Here is a 22,668-nt window from a genome sequence, read left to right as displayed (position 1 = left end):
CCCTCCAGAAAGACATAAGGGACTGTAACATACTCTGTTTTACGGAATCGTGGCTCTCTCTGAATAGATTGTCCCTGTCCATACAACCAGAGGGGTTCTCCGTTCATCGCGCGGACAGGAACAAAGAACTCTCTGGGAAACACAGAGGTGGAGGAGTATGATTGGGCTAACTTACAGGAACTCAAGTCCTTTTGTTCTCCCAATCTGGAATACCTCGCCATCAAATGCCGACTGCATTACCTCCAGCGAGTTTTTAACACAATAGTGCCCTCCAAGCTCATCACTAAGCTCAGGGCCTTGGGTCTGAACCCCTCCTTGTGTAACTGGGTCGTAGACTTCCTGACGGTAGGCAACAAAACCTCTGTCGCGCTGATTCTCAACATGGGGGCCCCAAAGGGGTGCGTGCTCAGTCCCCTCCCGTATACCCTGTTCATCCATGACTGTGTGGCCATGCACGTCTCCAACTCAATCATCAAGTTTGCTGATGACACAACAGCCTGATTACCATAATAATAATAATTACCATAATAGCCTGGAAGTGACTGAGGCATTCGGACAGCTCCTCAGAAGTAGTTTGGCATAAATCACTGTTGTGGGGTTCCTAGGCAACCTTGTTCTATGTAATCTATTCTATTGAGTGGGTGGAATAATTAGCCTGTCAGAGGAGTACAATTGACCCTTTGCTAAGCCCCATCCCAGAATTTTGTGCAACCAATCGCAGTGCTCCGATGGATAGCAACTGTCGTCGAGTCCAACACCTTCGGACAAACTCACACTTAAATTGCATGATAGCCAGTGAGTTTTCTTTAAAAAATGAATAGTTTAAATGGCTTAATAATTGAATGGTCCATCAAGAGTACTTTCTACTGTGATTCCTGAAATGCTGAGCCTGTTGGTGGAGGATTTTTCAAATCCAAAATTATACTTTTGTTACATTGCTTGTTAGCTCAGCTGGTTAACTAGCTCTCTCATTGAACACCAAATGTTGTTAACACTAGCCATCTAGTTAGCCACTTAATATAACTTTTCCCAAAATGTATGTTAGCTAGCTAAGTTAGCAATATTATGAATACAACTCCCATCTGCTGTTGACATCAGGATACGATTTGAGAGCACTAGTTGGCTCCAAAAGATCATGCTTAAACACAGGTCTCGGAGTGAGAATGGTACACGTCAAGCTCTCAAACGAGTGATGCTCAAATCTAGCCTGAGCCTTTTGTAGTATCCTTCAAGCAGTCAGTGTTATCTTAACTCCTTTGTTCGCCCACATGGTGAAGATGCTTCCAATAAATTGTGGAAGGGTGCCAGTTTCCTTACGAAGCCAGTTGAAAGGAGAAGAGTGCCCCAAGCACCACGCATCTCTTTATGGGAAGATTAGGCCTCTCTGGGCCGTTTGTCACTGGAATTCCTCGGAGCTAGCACTGTAGTACTTTTAAAACAGCAGCTTTGTGTGGCAGTGTTCTGGACTCCATAGAGATGGCCTTGTTTAGCCCGTGAAAGAGTGTGTGTCCAAAACTTAAAATGTTGCCTTCCAGCTGACTGAGTTGATGAAAAACATCAGATGCCCTGTAAACCCAGGAGATTGCAGTTTGCTGAGCGCATTCAAGCTAAGTGAAGGCATCATCTGCTCATACATTGCCAATGTTCATTATTTTATAATTCACGGACTCTACTGTTTCCCACCGTAAACGCTTGCTCTTTTTCACACATTCCTCTCCTGACCACTTATCCTTGAAAACCTCTGACAGCGAGAAGGACCCTGATCGTTATGTAACTGTCTGATTTGCTAATGATGACATGCTTATTTACTATACTCAGTGTGTGAGGAGTGAGTGTTGGAGAAGAGAAGTTTACCTGCCTTCTTGCCTGCCTTTCATCTCCTTTCCATTGTGTTATTGACTGTACGCTTGTTTATTCCATGTGTAACTCTGCGTTGTTGTTTGTGTCGCACTGCTGTGCTTTATCTTGGCAAGGTCGCAGTTGTAAATGAGAACTTGTTCTCAACTAGCTTACCTGGTTAAATAAAGGTGAAATAATATTTTTTTTATTCTCTGTCCTAGCCTGACCAGGTGGTGCTGCCAATGTGCCACCGCTACCCTCGCTGAAGGGCTGCCAACGTGCCATCCCACACTTTAATATCAGGGATTTTTCTTCTAATGAAATTAGGGATGCACCATATATCGACAGTCGTGAAGAGGGCACGTACCTGGTTCCTACCTGGAACCAAAAAGGGTTCTTCAAAGGGTTCTCTTATGGGGACAGCCGAGGAAGGTTCTAGAAATCACTTTTTTTCCCTAGGAGTGTAGTTTTGAAGCTGAAAATCTGAATTATCTCTATCCCACTGGAAGGTTGGATTCACTGTGGATTTAGAAAGGTGAAAGGCCCTACAACCAAAAAAAAAAAAAACATTCTTACATCTGAAAACCAAAGGTTCATTATGTTAAATTGACTGTAGTCAGTGCCTTCAGAAAGTATTCGCACCTCCTTGACTTTTTCCACATTTTGTTGTGTTACAGCCTGAATTTAAAATTGATTAAATTGAGGTTGTGTCAATGGCCTACACACAATACCCCATAATGCTAAAGTTGAATTATGTTTTAGGATTTCTTTTCATTCTCATCAAGATACAAAGTTTTGAAACACTGGGCCCTGGCACTAGGCTTGCCTACAGTGAGGGAAAAAAGTATTTGATCCCCCTGCTGATTTTGTACGTTTTCCCACTGACAAAGAAATGATCAGTCTATAATTTTAATGGTAGGTTTATTTGAACAGTGAGAGACAGAATAACAACAACAACAATCCAGAAAACGCATGTCAAAAATGTTATAAATTGATTTGCATTTTAATGAGGGAAATAAGTAATAAACCATCAGAAAAAGTACTGTTGGGACATCCTGTCTAATTTTCTGTTACATTTAGGCCTAGTTAACGTCAAGTTGAAGTGAACCTTTTTCAGTCAAGTTTTCCTTGGTGATGATGTCATATGATCACTATGGGAGTGGGTGTGGCCTATTGTCTGTGAATGGTTTCTCTTTGATTATGAGGAATTTTGTTTTGCATATCCATTTCCACTTTTGAGGAAATGCATGTGATTTACTGTGGGTGTGTGGTATGCAGCAGACCCTTCTCGTGTTCTGTTCCTGGTTCTTTGTCCCTTTTATTTGTTGTGTGTTTTATGTTCAGGGTTGTTTTGACTTGCAGATTCTGGACAGCTATCAAGTTTGTTTCCCCTGTGCATTCTCACCTACAAGCCATATCTACGAGGCCAAGACATATTCTGGACTGTTGAAATTGCACATGTGAAATCAAGTACTGCCATGTTAAATTAGCTTCTGTTCCACTTATAAACTAAGCTTATTCTGAATACTGATTTCTTTTTTCAGAGGTAATTAATACGACTAGTTGATACATTTCATCCGTTTGAATTGGGCAGTATCTGGACCTTACTAAGCACTATGAATGTGGTTGTTCACTTAGAAACGGAATATGCATTTGGTGGGGCTTTTAACTCAAACGTGTTCAGTGAGTCACTGGTGATTGTTTTCTGGTTCTTATCTTCAATGAGTTTGAAGTTTCATGTGACTGGTACATTCGAGATGTCGCCTAGAAAGTGTAAACCATGAGAACAATGAACGAGAACAATGCATCTAATCACCCTATCCCTCCCTCAGGGTTCCACCTGATCCCGCGGCTGTCCAGCATCGTGCCCGAGTCCTGTCTGCTCATTGTGGTGGGCCTCCTGGTCGGTGGCCTCATCAAGCTGGCGGGCGAGGATGTACCCCCCGTGCTGGACTCCAACCTCTTCTTCCTGTGCCTCCTCCCCCCGATCATCCTGGATGCGGGCTACTTCCTGCCCATCCGGCCCTTCATGGAGAACATCGGCACCATCCTGATGTTCGCCGTGGTTGGCACCCTGTGGAACGCCTTCTTCGTAGGGGGTCTCCTCTACGCCGTGTGCCAGATCGAGGGCACGTACCTGAGCCAGGTGGAGCTGCTGCCCTGCCTGCTGTTCGGGAGCATCATCTCGGCCGTGGACCCGGTGGCCGTGCTGGCTGTGTTTGAGGAGATCCACATCAACGAGCTGCTGCACATTCTGGTGTTCGGAGAGTCGCTGCTCAATGATGCCGTCACTGTGGTGAGTGAGTGGTGGATGGGGTGGTATTTAGTGTTACTTAGGGCAATACAGTACAATGCAATTCTAGACAGTCAATGAATGAATTACAGTACAATCACATCAGGGTCATCCCCCCAAAAAGATAATGCCATGCAGTACATTACTATACAGCACTATGCTATGCAGTACAATATAATAAAACCAAACTATATTTTCAGAAGTAGGCTACATACATCCTCCATATGAAGAGGACTCAGTTGTTAGTTGGCCTGTGATTGTGTTCTTGTTTCTGTGGGCAGGATATTGGTTTGGACTGGCACAAGAAATCAGAATAGCCTAGTACCAAATTAGCCCGATTTGAATTAGGCCTAGTCCTTTAGGAAAATCCCACCATACTTCTGTCACTGGAAATTGACTTCATACCTTCGAGCTAACATTTAGCTCCTCGCCAGGGATTGGTTGGTTAGGTTTTGGTGATTTGTGACCTTTGTACGAAAGCTGACCCAGTTTAGTGGGCCCCCAGTGCCCTAATTTATTTTCAATTATCTTCTCTCACGGCTTCCTTCTCTTTCCTCTGTTGAAACAGTTGTGAGATGGACCATCTCTCTCTTATGGGTTGGTCATTGAAAATATAAAGTGTAAAAAAAACATTTAGAAGTTTTTTTATTTTGCTAGCTGCATCCTTGCGTGAAGGAGGCATCACATAGGCCTATTAAAAATACACTACTGTAAGTTGCTTTGGATAAAGTCGTGTGCTGTGTGGCATATATTATGAGGCACAACGGTTCCTGTTGCTATATTTATGCTCTTCTTTTTATACCCACACACTGGCTGTCTTGTTGATGGGACCAGTTCACTTCAAATAGTTTGGCCAAGTTATCAGGGCCCCGGAAAAAAGTTCCCTGTTAGTTGTCGCATCCCACAGCCTGACAGACGCTATGATACCATTTATTACGTGCGTCTGTCCACGAGAGATTACGCAAACGTTTATCTTTCCTGTAGTGACTATACCAGAACGTTAGACCACATAATATCACTGGTTTACATGCCTCTCAGCAGACACTTTTATCCACAGTACAGGGAGTGTATGCGTTTGTGGCCCCAGCGGGTATCAAACCCATGACCCTGGGGTGCTAGCACCATGCTTTTACCAACGGAATCCAAACAGGTTTATTTTCGATTGTAGGCTCTAAAGTGTCAAACCCCCTCCATTCTCCCTAGGTCTTATACTACCTGTTTGAGGAGCACTCGGGCATGGGCTCTGTTATTCTCTGTACACTTGAGCCATGTCTCGATGGTCTCTCTCTCTCCCCCCCCCTCCTCTCTAGGTCTTATACCACCTGTTTGAGGAGTACTCTGGCGCAGGTGAGGTAACGCCGATGGACGTGGTCCTCGGGGTCATCTGCTTCCTGATTGTGTCGCTGGGCGGCATCGCCGTGGGCGCCATCTACGGTATCCTGGCGGCCTTCACCTCCCGGTTCACCTCGCACACCCGTGTCATCGAGCCCCTCTTCGTGTTCGTTTACAGCTACATGGCTTACCTCTCGGCCGAGATGTTCCACCTGTCTGGAATTATGGCGTAAGTAAGGGGTGAGGGGTACGCACACACTCACAGACAAGCCAGACAGACAGACAGACAGACTCACTCACTCACTCACACACACAATCTTCCTAGTGGCCAAGGTTTTTTGAGTTTCTCTCTGTCATGAATCATAGATATTGTTGATAATAAAAAAAGGTTTCCGTGAGAGTTATGGTTAGGCTGAGGCTAAGTGGAGGTTTAGTGTTTATAATGCATTGACAGAGTGGCTGTGATGCGTGACCTTTCAAACCTGTCCGGCTGGTCCAGCAACACCATTGATTCTGTGTTTAGCTAAAGAAAAAGTATGCCAATGTATTATTCGTGCATTATCTTCTACATTTCCGTGGAAAAAGATCTCACTCATAAGTGTACACTGAATTAGATTCTTAGCTTCTTAGCAATGTTCATGACTAAATGGTCAAATAAATACAATGTAACTGGGTCTGTCCCAGTCAAGGACAGTTCTACGAGTTCTATCAAAACGGCAATAACTCACCTACATGTCGTGACAGGCCAACGGATGTGCAGCCCAGAGCAGGGATACACAACGCTCAATTTACAGCCTCGTCACACCTCTGGCCCATCTCCCTTCCTCTCCTCTCTTCCACTTTCGTCTCCTGCTTTTTATAAAAGGTGGTGGAATATGGATCATAAACATAGGTGCTGCTGATGAATTGAGTTTCCTGTTGGCGGGTTTTACAGGAGCAATGGTAGGACTGTAGGACAGTCTGTTCCCAGGCCTGTTGGCAGTCCGTCCGTTCCTTCCATCGTAAAGAGCATTTGGATTAGTATATAGTGCTTTTTATCCACTGCTTGTACATGAGCTCTCGCCCCGGAGTGAAATTGGGCGGAAATGGTGGACAAACAGCAGTGTGTTATGTAAGGGAATGAGGTAGATGGCTGCCCTTAAAGTCACTGAGGAGGGTTGACTCACGCTAGACACTCGGGATCCATACGTCCAATCACAGTGAGTCATTGGTTAACTCATGGAACAAGCTGAGGAAATGGAGCCCTTGTTTCATAAGCTCTTATGCCACAGTTTCCAAAACAAACTGTATCCTTGTTGCAATGGCTCTACTGTACGTGAAATACTTCTTCTGTTATATACAGTATCGTTTGTTGTTGTTGACCTGTTTAATTGATGTGACTACTTTCTATGCCATGTCAATGAAGTACTAGGCTATAACTTTGTCATGAGCTTTATCCTGAATGTAATGTAGCCTATATTTACACATTTATCAAAAGTAGAGAGTTTTCCCTTTGCGGGAAAGTGTGCGTTTCACCTCGTACAGCTCAGACCATGCTTATGCACAACTTCTAGTGGTTGATTAATTGTATAGGAAAAGGAAGTGTTTGATGCACAGGAATTATAATAATAATTGTAGGCTAGTAGAAAACCGTCAAACGTAGGCCTAATGATGAAACGGATACATTTGCCGTTGGCAAGGCGATCGCATAGCATCGTGTAGTCTTAACATATTTATTTTGTTATATAGGCCTAAGTCATTTTTCTATGGCAGGACATGTCTCTCCTCTTCTGACATGACAGGTTTATTCCTGCTACACAACAAATGGTAGACTACCGTTTATCAGTTGCTCATTCAATAGCAAAGCGTGCTCGAAAGTAAATAGACCGGTAGTCTGTTTGACAGTGTGCAGGCTACAGTGCTGTGCGATAGGAGTGCGACATCATAGCCTATATAATCTGAGCCTATACCAAGACAGGAGATAGAAACACAATCATGTACAACCTATGCACAAGTCATCTTGTGCATAGGCCAGTGTTTGGCACTGCAAAAGATTCAAACACTCTGCCCACACCTCTACAGAAATGTGATCACATGTGCCATTGCGCTTTCTTTTAGAAACTGTCATGGCCCAGTTCCAACATTTCCAAATCATACCGCAAATTAGGGTGTTTGTTACCATAAAAGGTGAATGGAGGGCGCTTTCCAGGCGGGGTTGTAGCACTCTGATTTATCAATAATAACATGCTTATAAATGTTGTCCCTGGTATAGTTATGTTAAGTATTATGCTTACCAATAGATGGCAGGATTGTATTAGGGCTGGGAATTGCCAGGGACCTCACGATATGATATTATCACGATACGATATTATCACCATACGATATTATCACGATATGATATTATCACGATACGATATTATCACCATACGATATTATCACGATATGATATTATCACGATATGATATTATCACCATACGATATTATCACCATACGATATTATCACCATACGATATTATCACGATATGATATTATCACCATACGATATTATCACCATACGATATTATCACCATACGATATTATCACGATACTTAAGTGCCGATAAGATATGTATTGCGATTCTCACAATTCTATATGTATTGCGTTTCGATACGGCAATTGGATGTTCCAAACATATTGCTCACTAAATGTCTGCTGCAGAGAGACGAGACTGGTCATCTCTGTATACCCGTCACAAGACCCACTGGTCGATGCTTATTTATATAACCCTCTTAGGCCTCACTCCCCCCTATCTGAGATATCTACTGCAGCCCTCATCCTCCACATACAACACCCGTTCTGACAGTCACATTCTGTTAAAGGTCCCCAAAGCACACACATCCCTGGGTCGCTCCTCTTCAGTTCGCTGCAGCTAGCGACTGGAACGAGCTGCAACAAAACACTCAAACTGGACAGTTTTATCTCAATCTCTTCATTCAAAGACTCAATCATGTACACTCTTACTGACAGTTGTGGCTGCTTTGTGTAATGTATTGCTGTATCTACCTTCTTGCACTTTGTGCTGTTGTCTGTGCCCAGTAATGTTTGTACCATGTTTTGTGCTGCTACCATGTTGTTCTTATGTTGTGCTGTTGTCATGTGTTGCTGCCTTGCTATGTTGTCTTAGGTCTCTCTTTATGTAGTGTTGTCTCTCTTGTTGTGATATGTGTTTTGTCCTATATTTATTTTGTATAATTTTTTAAAATCCCAGGCCCCTGTCCCCGTACGAGGCCTTTTGCCTTTTGGTAGGTGGTCATTGTAAATAAGAATTTGTTCTTAACTGACTTGCCTAGTTAAATAAAGGTTAAATAAAAAAAGGGCGGGCATGAGAACTAGTTTTGAACAGTCAGGGAAATATAAGTTCTAAAAACTCACCATTTGGTTCAAGTACAATTGACTAGCGCCATCTAATGCTACCTACAGTAACAGAAATCGATACTTGGAGTCAAATATCGATATAATATCGTCCAAAAATAATGTTGCGATGTGTAACTTTAACAATCCCCCCCCCATCACTATATTGCATCAATATCAAATCCAATCACAATGTATTGGTCACGTACACACTTCAGCACGTCTTATAGCGAGCGGGTGTAGCAAAATGCTTATGTTACAATATAGAGTTTGCTTCCTTATATCCGTAGCCCTTTAAATGTCTGCCATATTTCTTTGCTCAGGGAACCTCTGGTAGGTGCAGCCAGTAAATGAATCATTAAGTTCCAATGAAAATACTAAAGCGTACTTCTGTGTCCGGAGTTTTCGTTCTAAGATGCTACAATTCAGAATAGACATTAAATGATGGGACGTTGTCAGACAAGAATAGGTTTCTTTCTTAGAGAACTCCATTTATAATCTTCCCATGTGTGTCTCTCTCTCTCTCTCTCTCACCAGGCTGATTGCGTGTGGCGCGGTGATGCGTCCCTACGTGGAGGCCAACATATCCCACAAGTCCCACACCACCGTCAAGTACTTCCTGAAGATGTGGAGCAGCGTGAGCGAGACCCTCATCTTCATCTTCCTGGGCGTGGCCACGGTGGCCGGGCCGCACGCCTGGAACTGGACCTTTGTCTCCGTCACCGTCATCCTTTGTCTGGTGTCACGAGTCATTGGTGAGTCGGACACTGATACCTTCTTCGCGGTACTGTACCAGTCTCTACATCAGATTCCAAAAGATAGTGAGAGAAATGACGTGACAGGCCTACCTTTCTCATAGTTTGTCATCATTTGATCAAGTTGTTTCAGTAGATGATGCGATACAGATTTTTTTACATTCTCAATTTGACAAGGGATAGTTATTCTTGGAGCCAGACTGAAATACCAGTCACTACATTTCAGTTAGGTAATGAGGCAACTATTAGAGGAAGTGCCCCTTGTGACCTCCACTTGGTCTTCACATCGAGGAAGCCCAGATGTCAACAGACTCGTCAGATACACGTCCCTAAAAAAGGAAGCATGAATATTTCTTTCAAGTATTATGCCATTTCTGCAGTTATAGATAGATTCAATGCAGACCTCCATCTGACTTTACTTGCCAGTTTGAAACCTAGTGACTTGACATTGCACTTGATCCCCATTGACCATTCTCTATTCTCACCAAACATCCTATAGTTTCTGATTCTTACAATCTGCTAGTTTCACAATGTGTGTTCCAATGTCTCCAATGTAGTTTGTGGGCTCTACTCCTCTTTCTCAGAAGCTTTTGGTCAATTTGGAAAGTGGATCCTTGACCGTTCTTAGGTTCTAATGAGGCTGGTATTGGCTGTGTGTAAGGGGGGCGCAAACATGGAGTCAATCAGATAAAAGGCCTTGAAGGTTGACTCACTTCTGTGCGCTCTCTCTCTCTCTCCCCCAGGCGTGGTGGGCCTTACCTTTATCATCAACAAGTTCCGCATCGTCAAGCTGACCACCAAGGACCAGTTCATTGTGGCCTACGGTGGCCTGCGAGGGGCCATTGCCTTCTCCCTGGGCTACCTGCTAGACAAGGACCACTTCCCCATGAGGACCATGTTCCTCACCGCCATCATTACCGAAATCTTCTTCACCGTGTTTGTACAGGTGGGTACTGGGCCAGTCCATTAGCACAAATCAGATCTGGGACCAGGCTATCTAGGCACCTTGTCACGCCAATCACCACAGTTGTCACGCCAATCACCATAGGAGTTGGCAAGATGGCACAAAAAGAGCTGGTACCTGGCTAGCAACCCTCTAATTCTGCTTATGTCTTCAGATTGAAATTATGGAAAGTTTAAAAAGACTATCAAATCAAATGTGTCACTGAGTGAACACTAAATATAGGAAGTTGCTTTGGGGTCAAAATAGGTTGCTTTGCTACTAAATTGTGCTGTTGCTCTCTTGTCCCTAGTATATTTTAAGGCCTAAAGTGTTCAATGGTTTTCAATGTTTGTTTGAACCCATTGCACTGCTGGTGTGACAAAATGTCACTGCAGCTACTACTTTGAAGCGCGCACACACACACACACACACAGTCCGTTTGAAGCTCCATGCGTCAGATATTCCCCAGTCCTGCTGAGCAAACTCATCTTACAGTGAAGCTGTTGATGTATGCTGAAGTTCTAGGATGCTCGTCATCTAGCAGAGTATCCCCAAAATGGCAGCTACTAAAATAAAGCCTTCTATAAGCCTTTTATGAAATAAATGTCCTCAGTAAATTACTTATTCATTTTTTTTACTCAGTGCTGGCAGTCTGGGATGTTTTTAGCTGTAGACTAGGTGGGGGTTTCACCTGCAGTTGTGCGATTGCTGCAGTAGGAAGGTGTGTGTGAGTGGTGTTAGAATGTGTAAGTGCATGCATGTGTGTGTTTGGAGTGTGTGCGTGCTAGCTAGCTAGCTAGCTAGCATCCATACGTTTTTCTATGCATGTGTTTGGAGTGTGTGTGTGTGCGTGCTAGCTAGCTAGCATCCATAAGTTTTTCTATGCATGTGTTTGGAGTGTGTGTGTGTGCGTGCTAGCTAGCTAGCATCATTACGTTTTTCTATGCATGTGTTTGGATTGGGTGTGTGCGTGCATGGTGCTGGCAGGGCTATTATTTAAGGGCCAGAATCTGTTGTCATCCACTCAGGGTCTAATAGTTAACCAGATAACGTATCGTTCTCTCTCACAAGGAGATTAAGTCTAAAGCCTACACACACACACACACACACACACTGGAACGGACAGACACACACACACTGGAACGGACAGACAGACACACACACACACACACACACTGGAACGGACACACACACACACACACACACACACACACACACTGGAACGGACACACACACTGGAACGGACACACACACACACACACACTGGAATGGACAGACAGACACACACACACACACACTGGAATGGACAGACAGACACACACACACACACACTGGAATGGACAGACAGACACACACACACACACACTGGAACGGACAGACACACACACACACACACACTGGAACGGACAGACACACACACACACACACTGGAACGGACAGACACACACACACACACACTGGAATGGACAGACACACACACACTGGAATGGACAGACACACACACACACTGGAACGGACAGACACACACACTGGAACGGACAGACACACACACACACACACACACACACACACTGGAACGGACAGACACACACACACTGGAACAGACAGACACACACACACTGGAACGGACAGACACACACACACACACACACACACTGGAACGGACAGACACACACACACACACACACACACACACACACACACACACACACACACACACACTGGAATGGACAGACACACACACACACACACACTGGAACAGGATACAAGAGATTGCTTGAACCAGTATGCCAAGTGGTATATTAACCAGCACTGATAGTACCGTTTCCCAGCACATCTCATTTAAATGCAAATGTCGCTTGACTGCTAAATTGTTTGAGAGGACATTGGATGCATTTTAGCATTTTATTTCCACCTGAGCTGCTGCTTCGAGTCAAGAGGAAAGGTTTTTAGCAACTCCTGACACACTATAAGAGAAAAAAGGCTCGGGGCGACCCTGACTTGTGTGTGTGCGTGACATGTTTTAGATTTGGTACGGCCTAATCAATATGTATTAGATCGCAAATCGCCTCATAGTGTGAATGTGTGCATCTGCCCATAGCCAGTGCTTCTCTGTGCAGTGACTGAGGAAACGAACATGCACACGAATGAAAGGTATTGAAATGGACATTTGCAGGCTTCTCTCGGGTCGCTGGTGTCGCGTAGTATTTAAAGATGGACTTTTATCATTTGTTCTTTAGGATCTCAAATTGTACCTTTCTTCTCTTTCTCTCTTCTCCTCCTCCCCTATTCAGGGCATGACTATCAAACCCCTGGTGGACCTGTTGGCCGTGAAGAAGAAGCAGGAGGCCAAGCGCTCCATCAATGAGGAGATCCACACCCAGGTAACCTTTTAACCATCACCAACCCCCTCACATCCTGGCCTCTCCTTCTCTAACCCCTCCTCTGTAGCCGGACCACCCATCAGACAAGTTCATTTCCTCCTGGGGAAATACGAGCTCTGGGCCCGTATTCATAAAGCGGCTCATGGTAAGAGTGCTGATATTTTATGATCTAAATGGCAGAACTGATCCTAGATCTGCACTGCTACTCTGAGACAGTTTATAAATACAGGCCCAACAAGGCCCTGGGTCAGGTTATGACATTTGCAGCTCAAGAGCAAGAAACTCACTGAAGCTACAGTGCAAGGCTGGTCTTGTTCACCGTAATTATTTAACCGGCTTGCCGTTTTTAAAACGGGCTATTGCATTAATGGCTGTGGTTAAATGAACGATTTGGTTATTTCAATCTGAGGGATGTCCATTTTGACTTTCAAATGCAGTATCTGTCCAGACTACAGTACTGTCATTACATGTTGAGTGTCAAATATTGCTCTGCGCTTCCCCCGTACTGGCCATTAATGGAATTATCTTCTGCTAATGTATTTAGTCTTGCTGACATTGCCTTGCTGGGGTTTTAATAATGGAAAGCAGCATTCCCCTGCTTCCTCTAAACTCGGACTAATTAAACTTCTTGTATTGTTTCCATGGCTCCCAATAGACCATCCTCTCATTCTCCACTGTCTCCACCAACTCATCCACCCTGGTTGCCAGATTGGCAAGTTTAATCCCCCTGCTTAGGCCTGGCTTCCTCTGGTGCTACTGGTCATTCTCTCTCTGCCCTCGAGTGACCGCTGAGCAGCACGGCACACCGTCTCTCGGTAGCTACTGTTGCTAATAATAGCCACAGAATAATGTCACGGCACATACTGTACACGCACACAGTGTGTCTCTACGGGGCTCTGTTGGCTCTCTGGTGCACCGAGTAGCGATGAGTCACCGGCGCTCTTGGCTAGACGCCCCGGTTACCAGCTTATAGCTTCTTCCCCATTGTAATTGTGATGTAAAGTAGGACTCCTGGAGGGCACCGGGAGTGGATGAGGGCATCTTAGAGCCAGGAGGAGTCCCTCCGGGTTTTAGTGTCTGAACCATTAGGTTTGTGGTCTCACAAATTGGTCAGTAGGTTGTTCGATGAATGGATATTTGAGGCTGCAGTTGTTTTACATTTACATTTACATTTTAGTCATTTAGCAGACGCTCTTATCCAGAGCGACTTACAGTAGTGAATGCATACATTTCATACAATTTCATACATATCATACTTTTTTTTTTTTTCTGTGCTGGCCCCCCGTGGGAATCGAACCCACAACCCTGGTGTTGCAAACACCATGCTCTACCAACTGAGCTACAGGGAAGGCTACTCAAGAATCTCTTGACTAATTGGCACCTGGGGCTGACCCTGACGTACTGTGTGTCACCTTGCCTGAGGCTTTCATTATAAAGTACTATTGTGAGAAATGGGAACGTTTTCTTCGACCAGAGATAGAACTGATGCAGAAACTACTGTCAAGAAAATCCCTTTGCTGCCCTAGAATATTGCTATGCGTGTCGATTTCGATGCAAATTTAAAATAAATTCAGTGGCACGACCAAACTGCTTGTTCCCATAGCAACTCTGCATGTCAAACTGTCCCTGTGCAGAACTGTCACAGCAGTGGCCATAATCAAAATACAGGAACAAAATTGACCACCAACTGAATGTCATCTGCCAGTTCCTATTTCTCTGCTTCAATCTGTGAACTTGATGGACATCATCTAGACCTAATGCTCTCTCTATTGGCCAGATTGTGGCCAATCACTGTTGCAAGTGGGAGAATCTCCATGGAGAAAAGGCTACTTAGGCTACTCAATCCAAAAAATGACAAAATGGTGGCCTGTATGATGTGAAAATATACCTCTCTGGACTATGTAAAAGAGACAGGAAAAAGTAGTAACAGATTAGGCTTGGTTACACTTTTTACTTCCCTTTAAAAAAAAAAAAAAAAACATTTCAAATATCTGTCCCTCTTGTTGGTTAGCGTAGATACAATATTTAGACGTAAACGTTGTTTTCTCCCCGTAGTTCCTGGACCATCTGCTGACTGGCATTGAGGACATCTGTGGACACTACGGCCATCACCACTGGAAAGACAAGTAGGTAGCAAAGGGTGGACTTAAAGGGTCACGGTGACAAGCGCTGTATATTATATTTTCACCGTATAAAAACATTTGATTACCTCTTACTCAAGTTAAGATCCTTAACGTGACACCTTTCTAGTACACAGTCTATTTCCTTTGGTTTGACTTGTGTTCTCAGTTTTAACAGTGTCCTCAGTTTTAACAGTGTCAAGAAAGATCCTAAGGCTAACTCCGTAAACGTGGCGGTGACGCTGCGATCCTTCGGGCGTTGGCAGTAACAGCTAGCACCTTAAGTGGATTATCTTTCAGAACAGATGGGTTTTTCCTTCAAATGAAACCTTACCGAATCCATTAATGTGATGGGAATCATAAAGCATCGCCATTCCTAACCGAGTGAACCTCAATCATTTTGTGCGTTTTCCTTCCCTATGCAGTATTTACCCACAACAGTATGGCTTTTGAACAGCCCATGGGTGTTCTATGTGGCAGTTATTCTCTCAAGAGAACCATGTAGAAGATTTGCTCAGACATCTCTGCAAGCCGATTTATCACCCGGCAGTTGTCATATATTTCACCTTCAGATCCAGTTCCGAACAGACTTTAGAGCGTCGAGACAACACGACGTCTAACTGGATCGATCTCACTGGTGTAGAGTCCCTCCTTTTAGAACATTAGGATGAAAACGCTGGGCTCATCCTATAGCGGTCCGTTTTCACAGTGTGTGTTCCTGCCAGTGACAACACGGTCTCCCAATGTTGTGTGTGTGTGCTCTACTCTTATTCAAGAGCTTTTCATCAATTAACCTTTATAAGGTTTTAATGAGGCTGGTAATGGCTGTGTAATATGGCGGGAACAAGACATGGAGGCAATTGGATAAAAGGACTCAAAGGTTGACTTGTTTTCTCATCTCTCCCTCTCTCCCCTTCAGGCTAAACCGCTTCAACAAGAAGTACATAAAGAAGTGCCTGATAGCGGGCGAACGCTACAAGGAGCCGCAGCTCATCGCCTTCTACCACAAGATGGAGTTCAAGCAGGCCATCGAGCTGGTGGAGAGCGGCGGGGGCGTCAAGCTGCCCTCCGCAGTGCCCTCGCAGGTCTCCATGCAGTAAGTGCTCCGCCCTCGTTCCTCCTCCAGCTCCTTTTAAGCTCACCAGCGCTACACTTAAAAGCCATTTCCACATTGTCTGCGAGCGCCAGAGGTTTGAAAGTCAAGAGGTCTAACTATCAATTACTTCCTGTAAATAACTGGTATGGGAGAAATGTGCCTGAATCTTTCTCGTGGGTGTTACAGGAAGTAATTGCTAAGTGAGTTAAGAGCTTGGTAATGGCCAACAACAACCATAGTTATCCACAGAGCCGCAGTCAACATGTCTGTTTTTCTCCGTCCTCTCTCCCAGGAACATCCAGCCCAAGAAGCTGCCGCCTCCTGTAGCAGAGCGGGCCCTGCCTCAGTTCACCAAGGGCCGTGAGGAGGAGATCAGGAAGATCCTCAGGAGTAACCTGCAGAAGACCCGCCAGAGGGTGAGCGCTGATCCAGGATCAGATTTACCCTCTGCTAATCTGAGGGGTAACATCAGGAGGGCAACTGCAAAGCTGATCTCAGATCCATTTTGGGGGGGGGTTCCTCTCGGCTAGTAATGTAGGAATTCAGATGCTCACTCTGTTAGTAAAGAGAAGACAATTTAACATGATATAATATATGCCATTTAGCAGAACCTTTTATCCATAGCGACTTAGTCATGCTTGCATACATTTTACATGCATTGCTTCGTTTGTCATGTCCTCATTAGTATTGTCAAACGTAAAATCTCTTAAGATTAAAGTACTGAAGTAGTCGTGAGCCCGTATCGTTATGAATACAAGTGTGCATTGTTGCTGTGTGGTCCTAGACTAGACCTCCCTGTCCCGTGGTGTGAGTTGAATGAATGTGTTTTGTTTCTCCTTCCTCCCAGCTGCACTCCTACAACAGATCCACTCTGGTGCCTGAAAAGTGTATTATTGTTATTATTATTATGTGGTCCTAGCTCAATAGCATTCTTGTCCCATAGTGTGAGTTTAGTGTGTTGTCTCTCCCTCCAGCTGCGCTCCTACAACAGACACACTCTAGTGGCCGATCCCTTCGAGGACGGATGGAACGACTTCATCCTGAAGAAGCAGAGGTTGATCGAGCTAGAAAAGAAGGTAAGACCTGCAGACTCTCCTAGCCTGGTTAAACCAGATTGAACGCTGCGTTCACCATTGTTGTGCTCACTTAGTCTGGAATTCTACTAATTCAATAGAACTATATTTATCCCCTCATGGGCAAACGATACATAAATAGACGGATACATGCAGTCCTCCCAAAAGTAACCGGTCCAAACAGCCTACTCTCTGAAATAGGGTGGATTAAGGATGGAAGCCCACGTGGTCAAACGCTGCTCTTTCGATCTGGTCAAAACATCTGTTCTTCTGGGTGAAACGATGAAATGTAGCAAAGTCCGTTTTGGAAGCCATGCTCCCCCAGACATAGAGAGAACTTCAACAGACAACCAGACTCAAAGTTCTCTCACTACTCACAGTAGTAAACTTTCTTTAAAACAAGCACATTAATTTAGCCTAACTATGATGGATTTAGTCTGTGTGTGTGTCCCCCACACTCAATTAATTTGCCTGACACAATCAGTTCCTGATTCATTTATGCAGCCTTGTGGCCCGATGGCCAACATGCATTTAATCAGTCTCTAATTATGTAATGAAAATGGAAGTAAATAGGACTGTTTGATTTTAAAAAGGGCACTGTAGACTGAGGACTCTGCAGATCCTAGCAGAATTGTTTATTTTGGAAATGAAGTAACATTTTGATTGAATAACCTTTTAAAGGGCACTGTATGAGGAAAATGCTGATCCTGACAGACCGGTAAACACAATTTACTGACCTGTCAAACTTTAATGGCACTTTTGTCTTCAAGATGTGTCTTGGTTGGGCTTTATGATATTGGCAGTCATATTGTGTTGTATTGATTTGGTTTAGGCCTATCTAGCGTTTGGATGTATTGCTGTAATGCATTTCTTTCTGTATAGTTGACCTCACTAAATAATTTCCATTAAAATGGACAACGTATCGTAAGTAATATGGCTGTATGGCACTACGCTTTAATCTAAAGTGACTGGCAGTCACCGGCGTACAGTATTCACTACGTGTGTCTGATGCGGGAATCGAACCCACAACCCTTGTATATTTAAAGGGTTGCTTGTGTGTGCCTGTGAACAGATGACAGAGATGAGTAACTACCTCACAGTCCCAGGCACAATTCCCGACTCCCCCACCATGTGCAGAGCCAGACTGGCTTCAGGTGAGTCCATCCTACACCCACATCACACTCTGACACTCCCCTCTTACACCATCGTGCCAACCTCTACCGTTACTGGTCTGGCGCTGATATTTCTTTTCAAGTGGTCCTTTCCAGCATGGTTCCAGGAACTATGGTGGATGTGTAACCAGGCTAGCTTGGCTTGGCTTAGTAGTGTGAACCAACACTTGTTGTAAGGTTCCTTTTGAAGCAACAGGAAAGATGGAAGCAAACTTGTTCCGTCGCAGACCTTTTGGACACCTTTGCACTTTATCACTTGAAAAATACATTTTGATGTATTTTGATGTCGAAAGGAACCCGTTTACTTCACACGTAGTATACTTAGTTCTGCAAGATTGTACAGTTTCTAATGTTTAAGGGCTGGCAATGATGCTATCTGCAGAATGCATTATTATATTACGCTCTTATACAGTAGGCTACTCCACCTTTTTTTATTGTATTTCGACTGGAAATATGTTTGCATGTGTAAGTTGGCATATAAAGCAGCATTGCGCTTGGTTTCATTGTAGGCAGGGGTTTCAAAGCTGAGAAGGGAGGGGCCAAAGTAATTCCAGGTATGTAGTACAGTTCTAGTGAGTGTAGAAGGCTGTGGTGACCAATGGCCTCGGCTACAAACTTACTGTATATGCATGTAAATGTTGCTTGCTTCCATTTGTAAATGCAATACGTATGATTCTAGCATACATTTTTTTTTTCATGCGATTGACATGATCAGGTTACGGAATGATGCGGCGCCACCGTTGTGGTGTAATTGTCTGTTCATGATTGTGTTGTTTTTTTTGTTTTTTTAATGAGTAATGTGAGTCTTTTTGTGAATGTGTATTGTATGTCTATTTTTGTTCGGGGAACTGTTTACGTATTTGTTCTAGTCAGGGTTGGCCAACCCTAGTCGTAGAGAGGCACAGTGTGTGAGCTGCTGTTCTAGGCCAGCTCAGCACTAGCACACCTGCTTCTACTAAACAAGCCATGCCATGACGCGGTGGAACGTTCAGAAATAAAGATATTATATGGAACAACTGTACACTTACCATGTAGAATAGGAATCAAGTAAGCTCTATTCATGACATTTCTATCTGCGACATTACACAACGTTTGCCTACTCAACGTGCCCTTGGGTTGGCCTCCCCTGTTTGGAGTAATGTACCGTCCGCTAACTCTTTCCTTGCCTGCCCCACGCAGACCCCAACGCCTTCTACAACATCAAGGCATCTTCAGACGGCGTCCCCACCATCCAGGTGGACCTAGCCTCCCCCCAGTCCCCGGACTCTGTCAACATGCTGAACGAGTTCTCTAAGGAGGGTGCCAAGGGCCAGGGCCTGGGTCAGAGGGAGAGGGCCGACCGGGATGAGGACCAAGGCCTGATGATGAAGTCGGCCGGGAAAGGGGAGAAGGGAGAGGAAGAGGGGGGCAACAAGAACCCAGGGCTGATGAGGTGTCTGAGTGACCCGGGCCCTAGTAATGAGGACGAGGAGGATGAACCATTCCTTCCCTAAAAAAAACAACCAGCTCCTCCCATTGTGAGGAATAGGGAGGGGCCTGGTTGCAGCAGCTCCTCCCCATGAGCGGGGCACAACAGGGGAAAGGTCCACCTCCTCTCACTCCACCACCACCTCATTTGAGTTTGCTATACCATTGGTTGAGGAACCAATAAAGCCAAAACTGTTAAGAAAGGACATAACTTGTTTTATGAACCAAAAGAGAAAAGGAGACTAAATAGCCATCTTTTTTTCAATAGTTGTCATTGCTCTTTTTTCATTTTTTAGGTGATAGGAAGGCAGTCGCCACCTTGGGTGATCTTGGGCTTGGTGGGAATTAGCTCGAGAGACGGGGGAACATAACTATGCGTTACCAAATGTTTGGACTGGTTTAGTCACAGACATTTTTGTTTTCATAACGTTTACGATCGTTCTTCTACTTTCAAGAAAAGTTAGCCTCATTTCTTTTGTCAGACAGTTAGAGTAAACCCCTTTTCACTAGGTGCATTGTATCACACAATGAACCTTTTAATTTCAGGGTTGATATGAGACTTGTTTATGTGGTTGTCTTTTGTCATCGTTTGTCATTCAGTTGGTCAGGGTTCTACTTGGTGTACGCAGTGCTGTACACTGGATGTACTTCACGCTGGATGTAATGTTTTCACTGTGCTAAACTCGATGGACCTCTTTCTTCACCACCTCGCCTATGGAGACCCTAAGGCTAAGGAATGTGTCAAGCGCAGACTTGGAAATGTTGACATGCAAACCCGGCATCGCCGTTTCAAGCGTCGCCGCTCTATTTTAATCGAACATACAACATCGGCAGCATCGCTGAGATGTGTATGCTGTGCAGTATAAGATAATTGACATAAATGAAGGATTGTGATGCAACACCAAGAGATTTGTTGATCTTGAATGGACTTAACTCCCCTATATAAGCCAATCCCTAAAATCACACCAAATACTGTTATCCTCCTGACACCCAGCCAAAAAAACTGTTTTGAGTTAAAATGATTTACAAATTTGTCTTTGTAAATCATTTTATGTGCACTGTAGTGGACATAAAGAAACGGTTGATAGTAAATATGAAAAATGTATATTACGGTAAATGGGTACAGTAGGTAAACATAGTTGTCACATCCTGATGTCTACTACAGAGGGCATTTATTAACAAGCTCTTCTTTAGCTCTTATTTAATGTGAAAAAATTACACTACTCTGAAAACCCTCCAAATTCTTTCTAAGATATTTACTAGAAGGAATTTGAATATCAAACTCACAAAAATTATAATTCCACAAATACACACACTTACCTTCTTACCACAACACATGCTAATTGTGTTGGCAGCCATTTTGAAAATCCAGGAAGAGAAAGTTATCCAGGTCACACCCCCACTCATGTGAGATCATTGAAAAACCTAGAATGTCCTCTCAGGTACAACAGGACTTAACACAGTGGCATGTCAAAGAGAGTGGACAAAAATGAATTGTTGGGTCTCAGGAGGATATGTTACAAGTTCCCTTTAAGAAAATGCTCTCGTATGGGCCATTTCAGAACCATTTTGTGGTGTTTTCTCCATATTATCTTGTCGGTAGTCGCATCTTACAATTCATCTTACATCTTATGGGTCTGATTTCTTGATTTTTTCTCTCTTGCACTTTATTCAAATCAAGTATTTTTGACATTTTTAGAAGACCTAGTTGCCAGTTTAACGTTCCCCATTGGTTTTTAGCACTCCCCTTTTGAAAATCTAGTGTTCAATAGGCATTTGGGGTTTTAGGCATCACTGTAAAGGATATGAGGTGTGGGTGGACTGAACGGATCTTTATCGTCTAACCACCTCAATGGCCCAGAATATATATTTACGCGTCCATCATCGCATGCATGTTGATTTTGTCAATCCACAACAGACACAAACACGCAGGTTAAAATATCAAAACCAACTATGTTAATTTGGGGCAGGTCGAAACACACATGAAACATTCATAGACATTTAGCCAGCTAGCTGTTGCTAGCTAGTTTGTCCATGGAGATGGACATTGGGTTGTTATGTTACCTGACCTGCATACGGTCCTTTTATTAGCTGGTTCTTTGTAGAATTTTGACCCGGAGTCATACAAAATCGTGCTTCTCTACTCCGACGATTAATCCACAGGTAAAAAGGGAAACCTAGTTAGTTTTTAAGTTCGTTATCTTTAGTTAATCTCTCCTCGTTTGTCTTTGAAGCTTTCGCGTGGGTTTGTATCTTCCTGATATCCAATAAGGAGGGGACTTGCAGTGCGACTAATGGAACCGAGTTCTATTTTAGCGCTTGGCTACGCAGACGCTTGGTCACATGTGCGAGCACCAAATGGCCGATGAGGTTTGCATGTTATTTATAATGCTGGCCTGGAGATACAGGCATGGGCAAAAGTAGCAGTTCAATGCAGTATATTGGTATAACATGTGTATAGCGATATATTGATTATAACCGTTTAATTGAAAAATGCCCTTTAAAGCAAATGCCATGATGTAATCTTGTCAATGCAAACGAAGAGGTCATCGCTCCTCTGCTAACACTGAGGTCTATAACCGTCATGGGCAGTGCGCTAGCTAGTTGTAAGCAAATTCACATCCGAACGCAAGAGCCAACACCTATTCTGCTCGCACAACAGCGTACGGCTAATCTAGGGTTTGTATAAAACTATGAAAACCTTGTCATGTACAGTATATAGTTGTATAGGTATTATGTATACAGTACATTGCTTCTCTTTTCTACACAAAGCCTTAGGATCAATAGGAACAATTGAATAATTGATTTGATTTAGATTTGAAAAG

General features: G+C 43.8%; 1 protein-coding gene across 1 annotated transcript in view; it reads left to right on the top strand.

Annotated features, from left to right (window-relative positions):
- Window positions 1-21,210, top strand: part of LOC115177066 (sodium/hydrogen exchanger 1-like) — a 37,903-nt gene extending 16,693 nt beyond the window's left edge. Inside the window, exons 2-12 of the mRNA XM_029737548.1 lie at window positions 3,672-4,135; window positions 5,443-5,693; window positions 9,371-9,588; window positions 10,332-10,534; window positions 12,826-12,915; window positions 14,971-15,041; window positions 15,955-16,131; window positions 16,424-16,547; window positions 17,106-17,207; window positions 18,277-18,358; window positions 19,556-21,210. Of these exons, the coding sequence (XP_029593408.1) occupies window positions 3,672-4,135; window positions 5,443-5,693; window positions 9,371-9,588; window positions 10,332-10,534; window positions 12,826-12,915; window positions 14,971-15,041; window positions 15,955-16,131; window positions 16,424-16,547; window positions 17,106-17,207; window positions 18,277-18,358; window positions 19,556-19,869 (2,096 nt within the window). The 3' untranslated portion in view covers window positions 19,870-21,210. The remainder of the gene's footprint in view (window positions 1-3,671; window positions 4,136-5,442; window positions 5,694-9,370; window positions 9,589-10,331; window positions 10,535-12,825; window positions 12,916-14,970; window positions 15,042-15,954; window positions 16,132-16,423; window positions 16,548-17,105; window positions 17,208-18,276; window positions 18,359-19,555) is intronic.
- The last annotated feature ends 1,458 nt before the right edge of the window (window positions 21,211-22,668 follow it).

This window comes from Salmo trutta, chromosome 3 (assembly GCF_901001165.1).
Source record: "Salmo trutta chromosome 3, fSalTru1.1, whole genome shotgun sequence".
Taxonomy (NCBI): Eukaryota; Metazoa; Chordata; class Actinopteri; order Salmoniformes; family Salmonidae; genus Salmo; species Salmo trutta.
The sequence above is the reverse complement of the archived record's forward strand: the minus strand, read 5'-3'. Positions and strand labels throughout refer to the sequence as shown.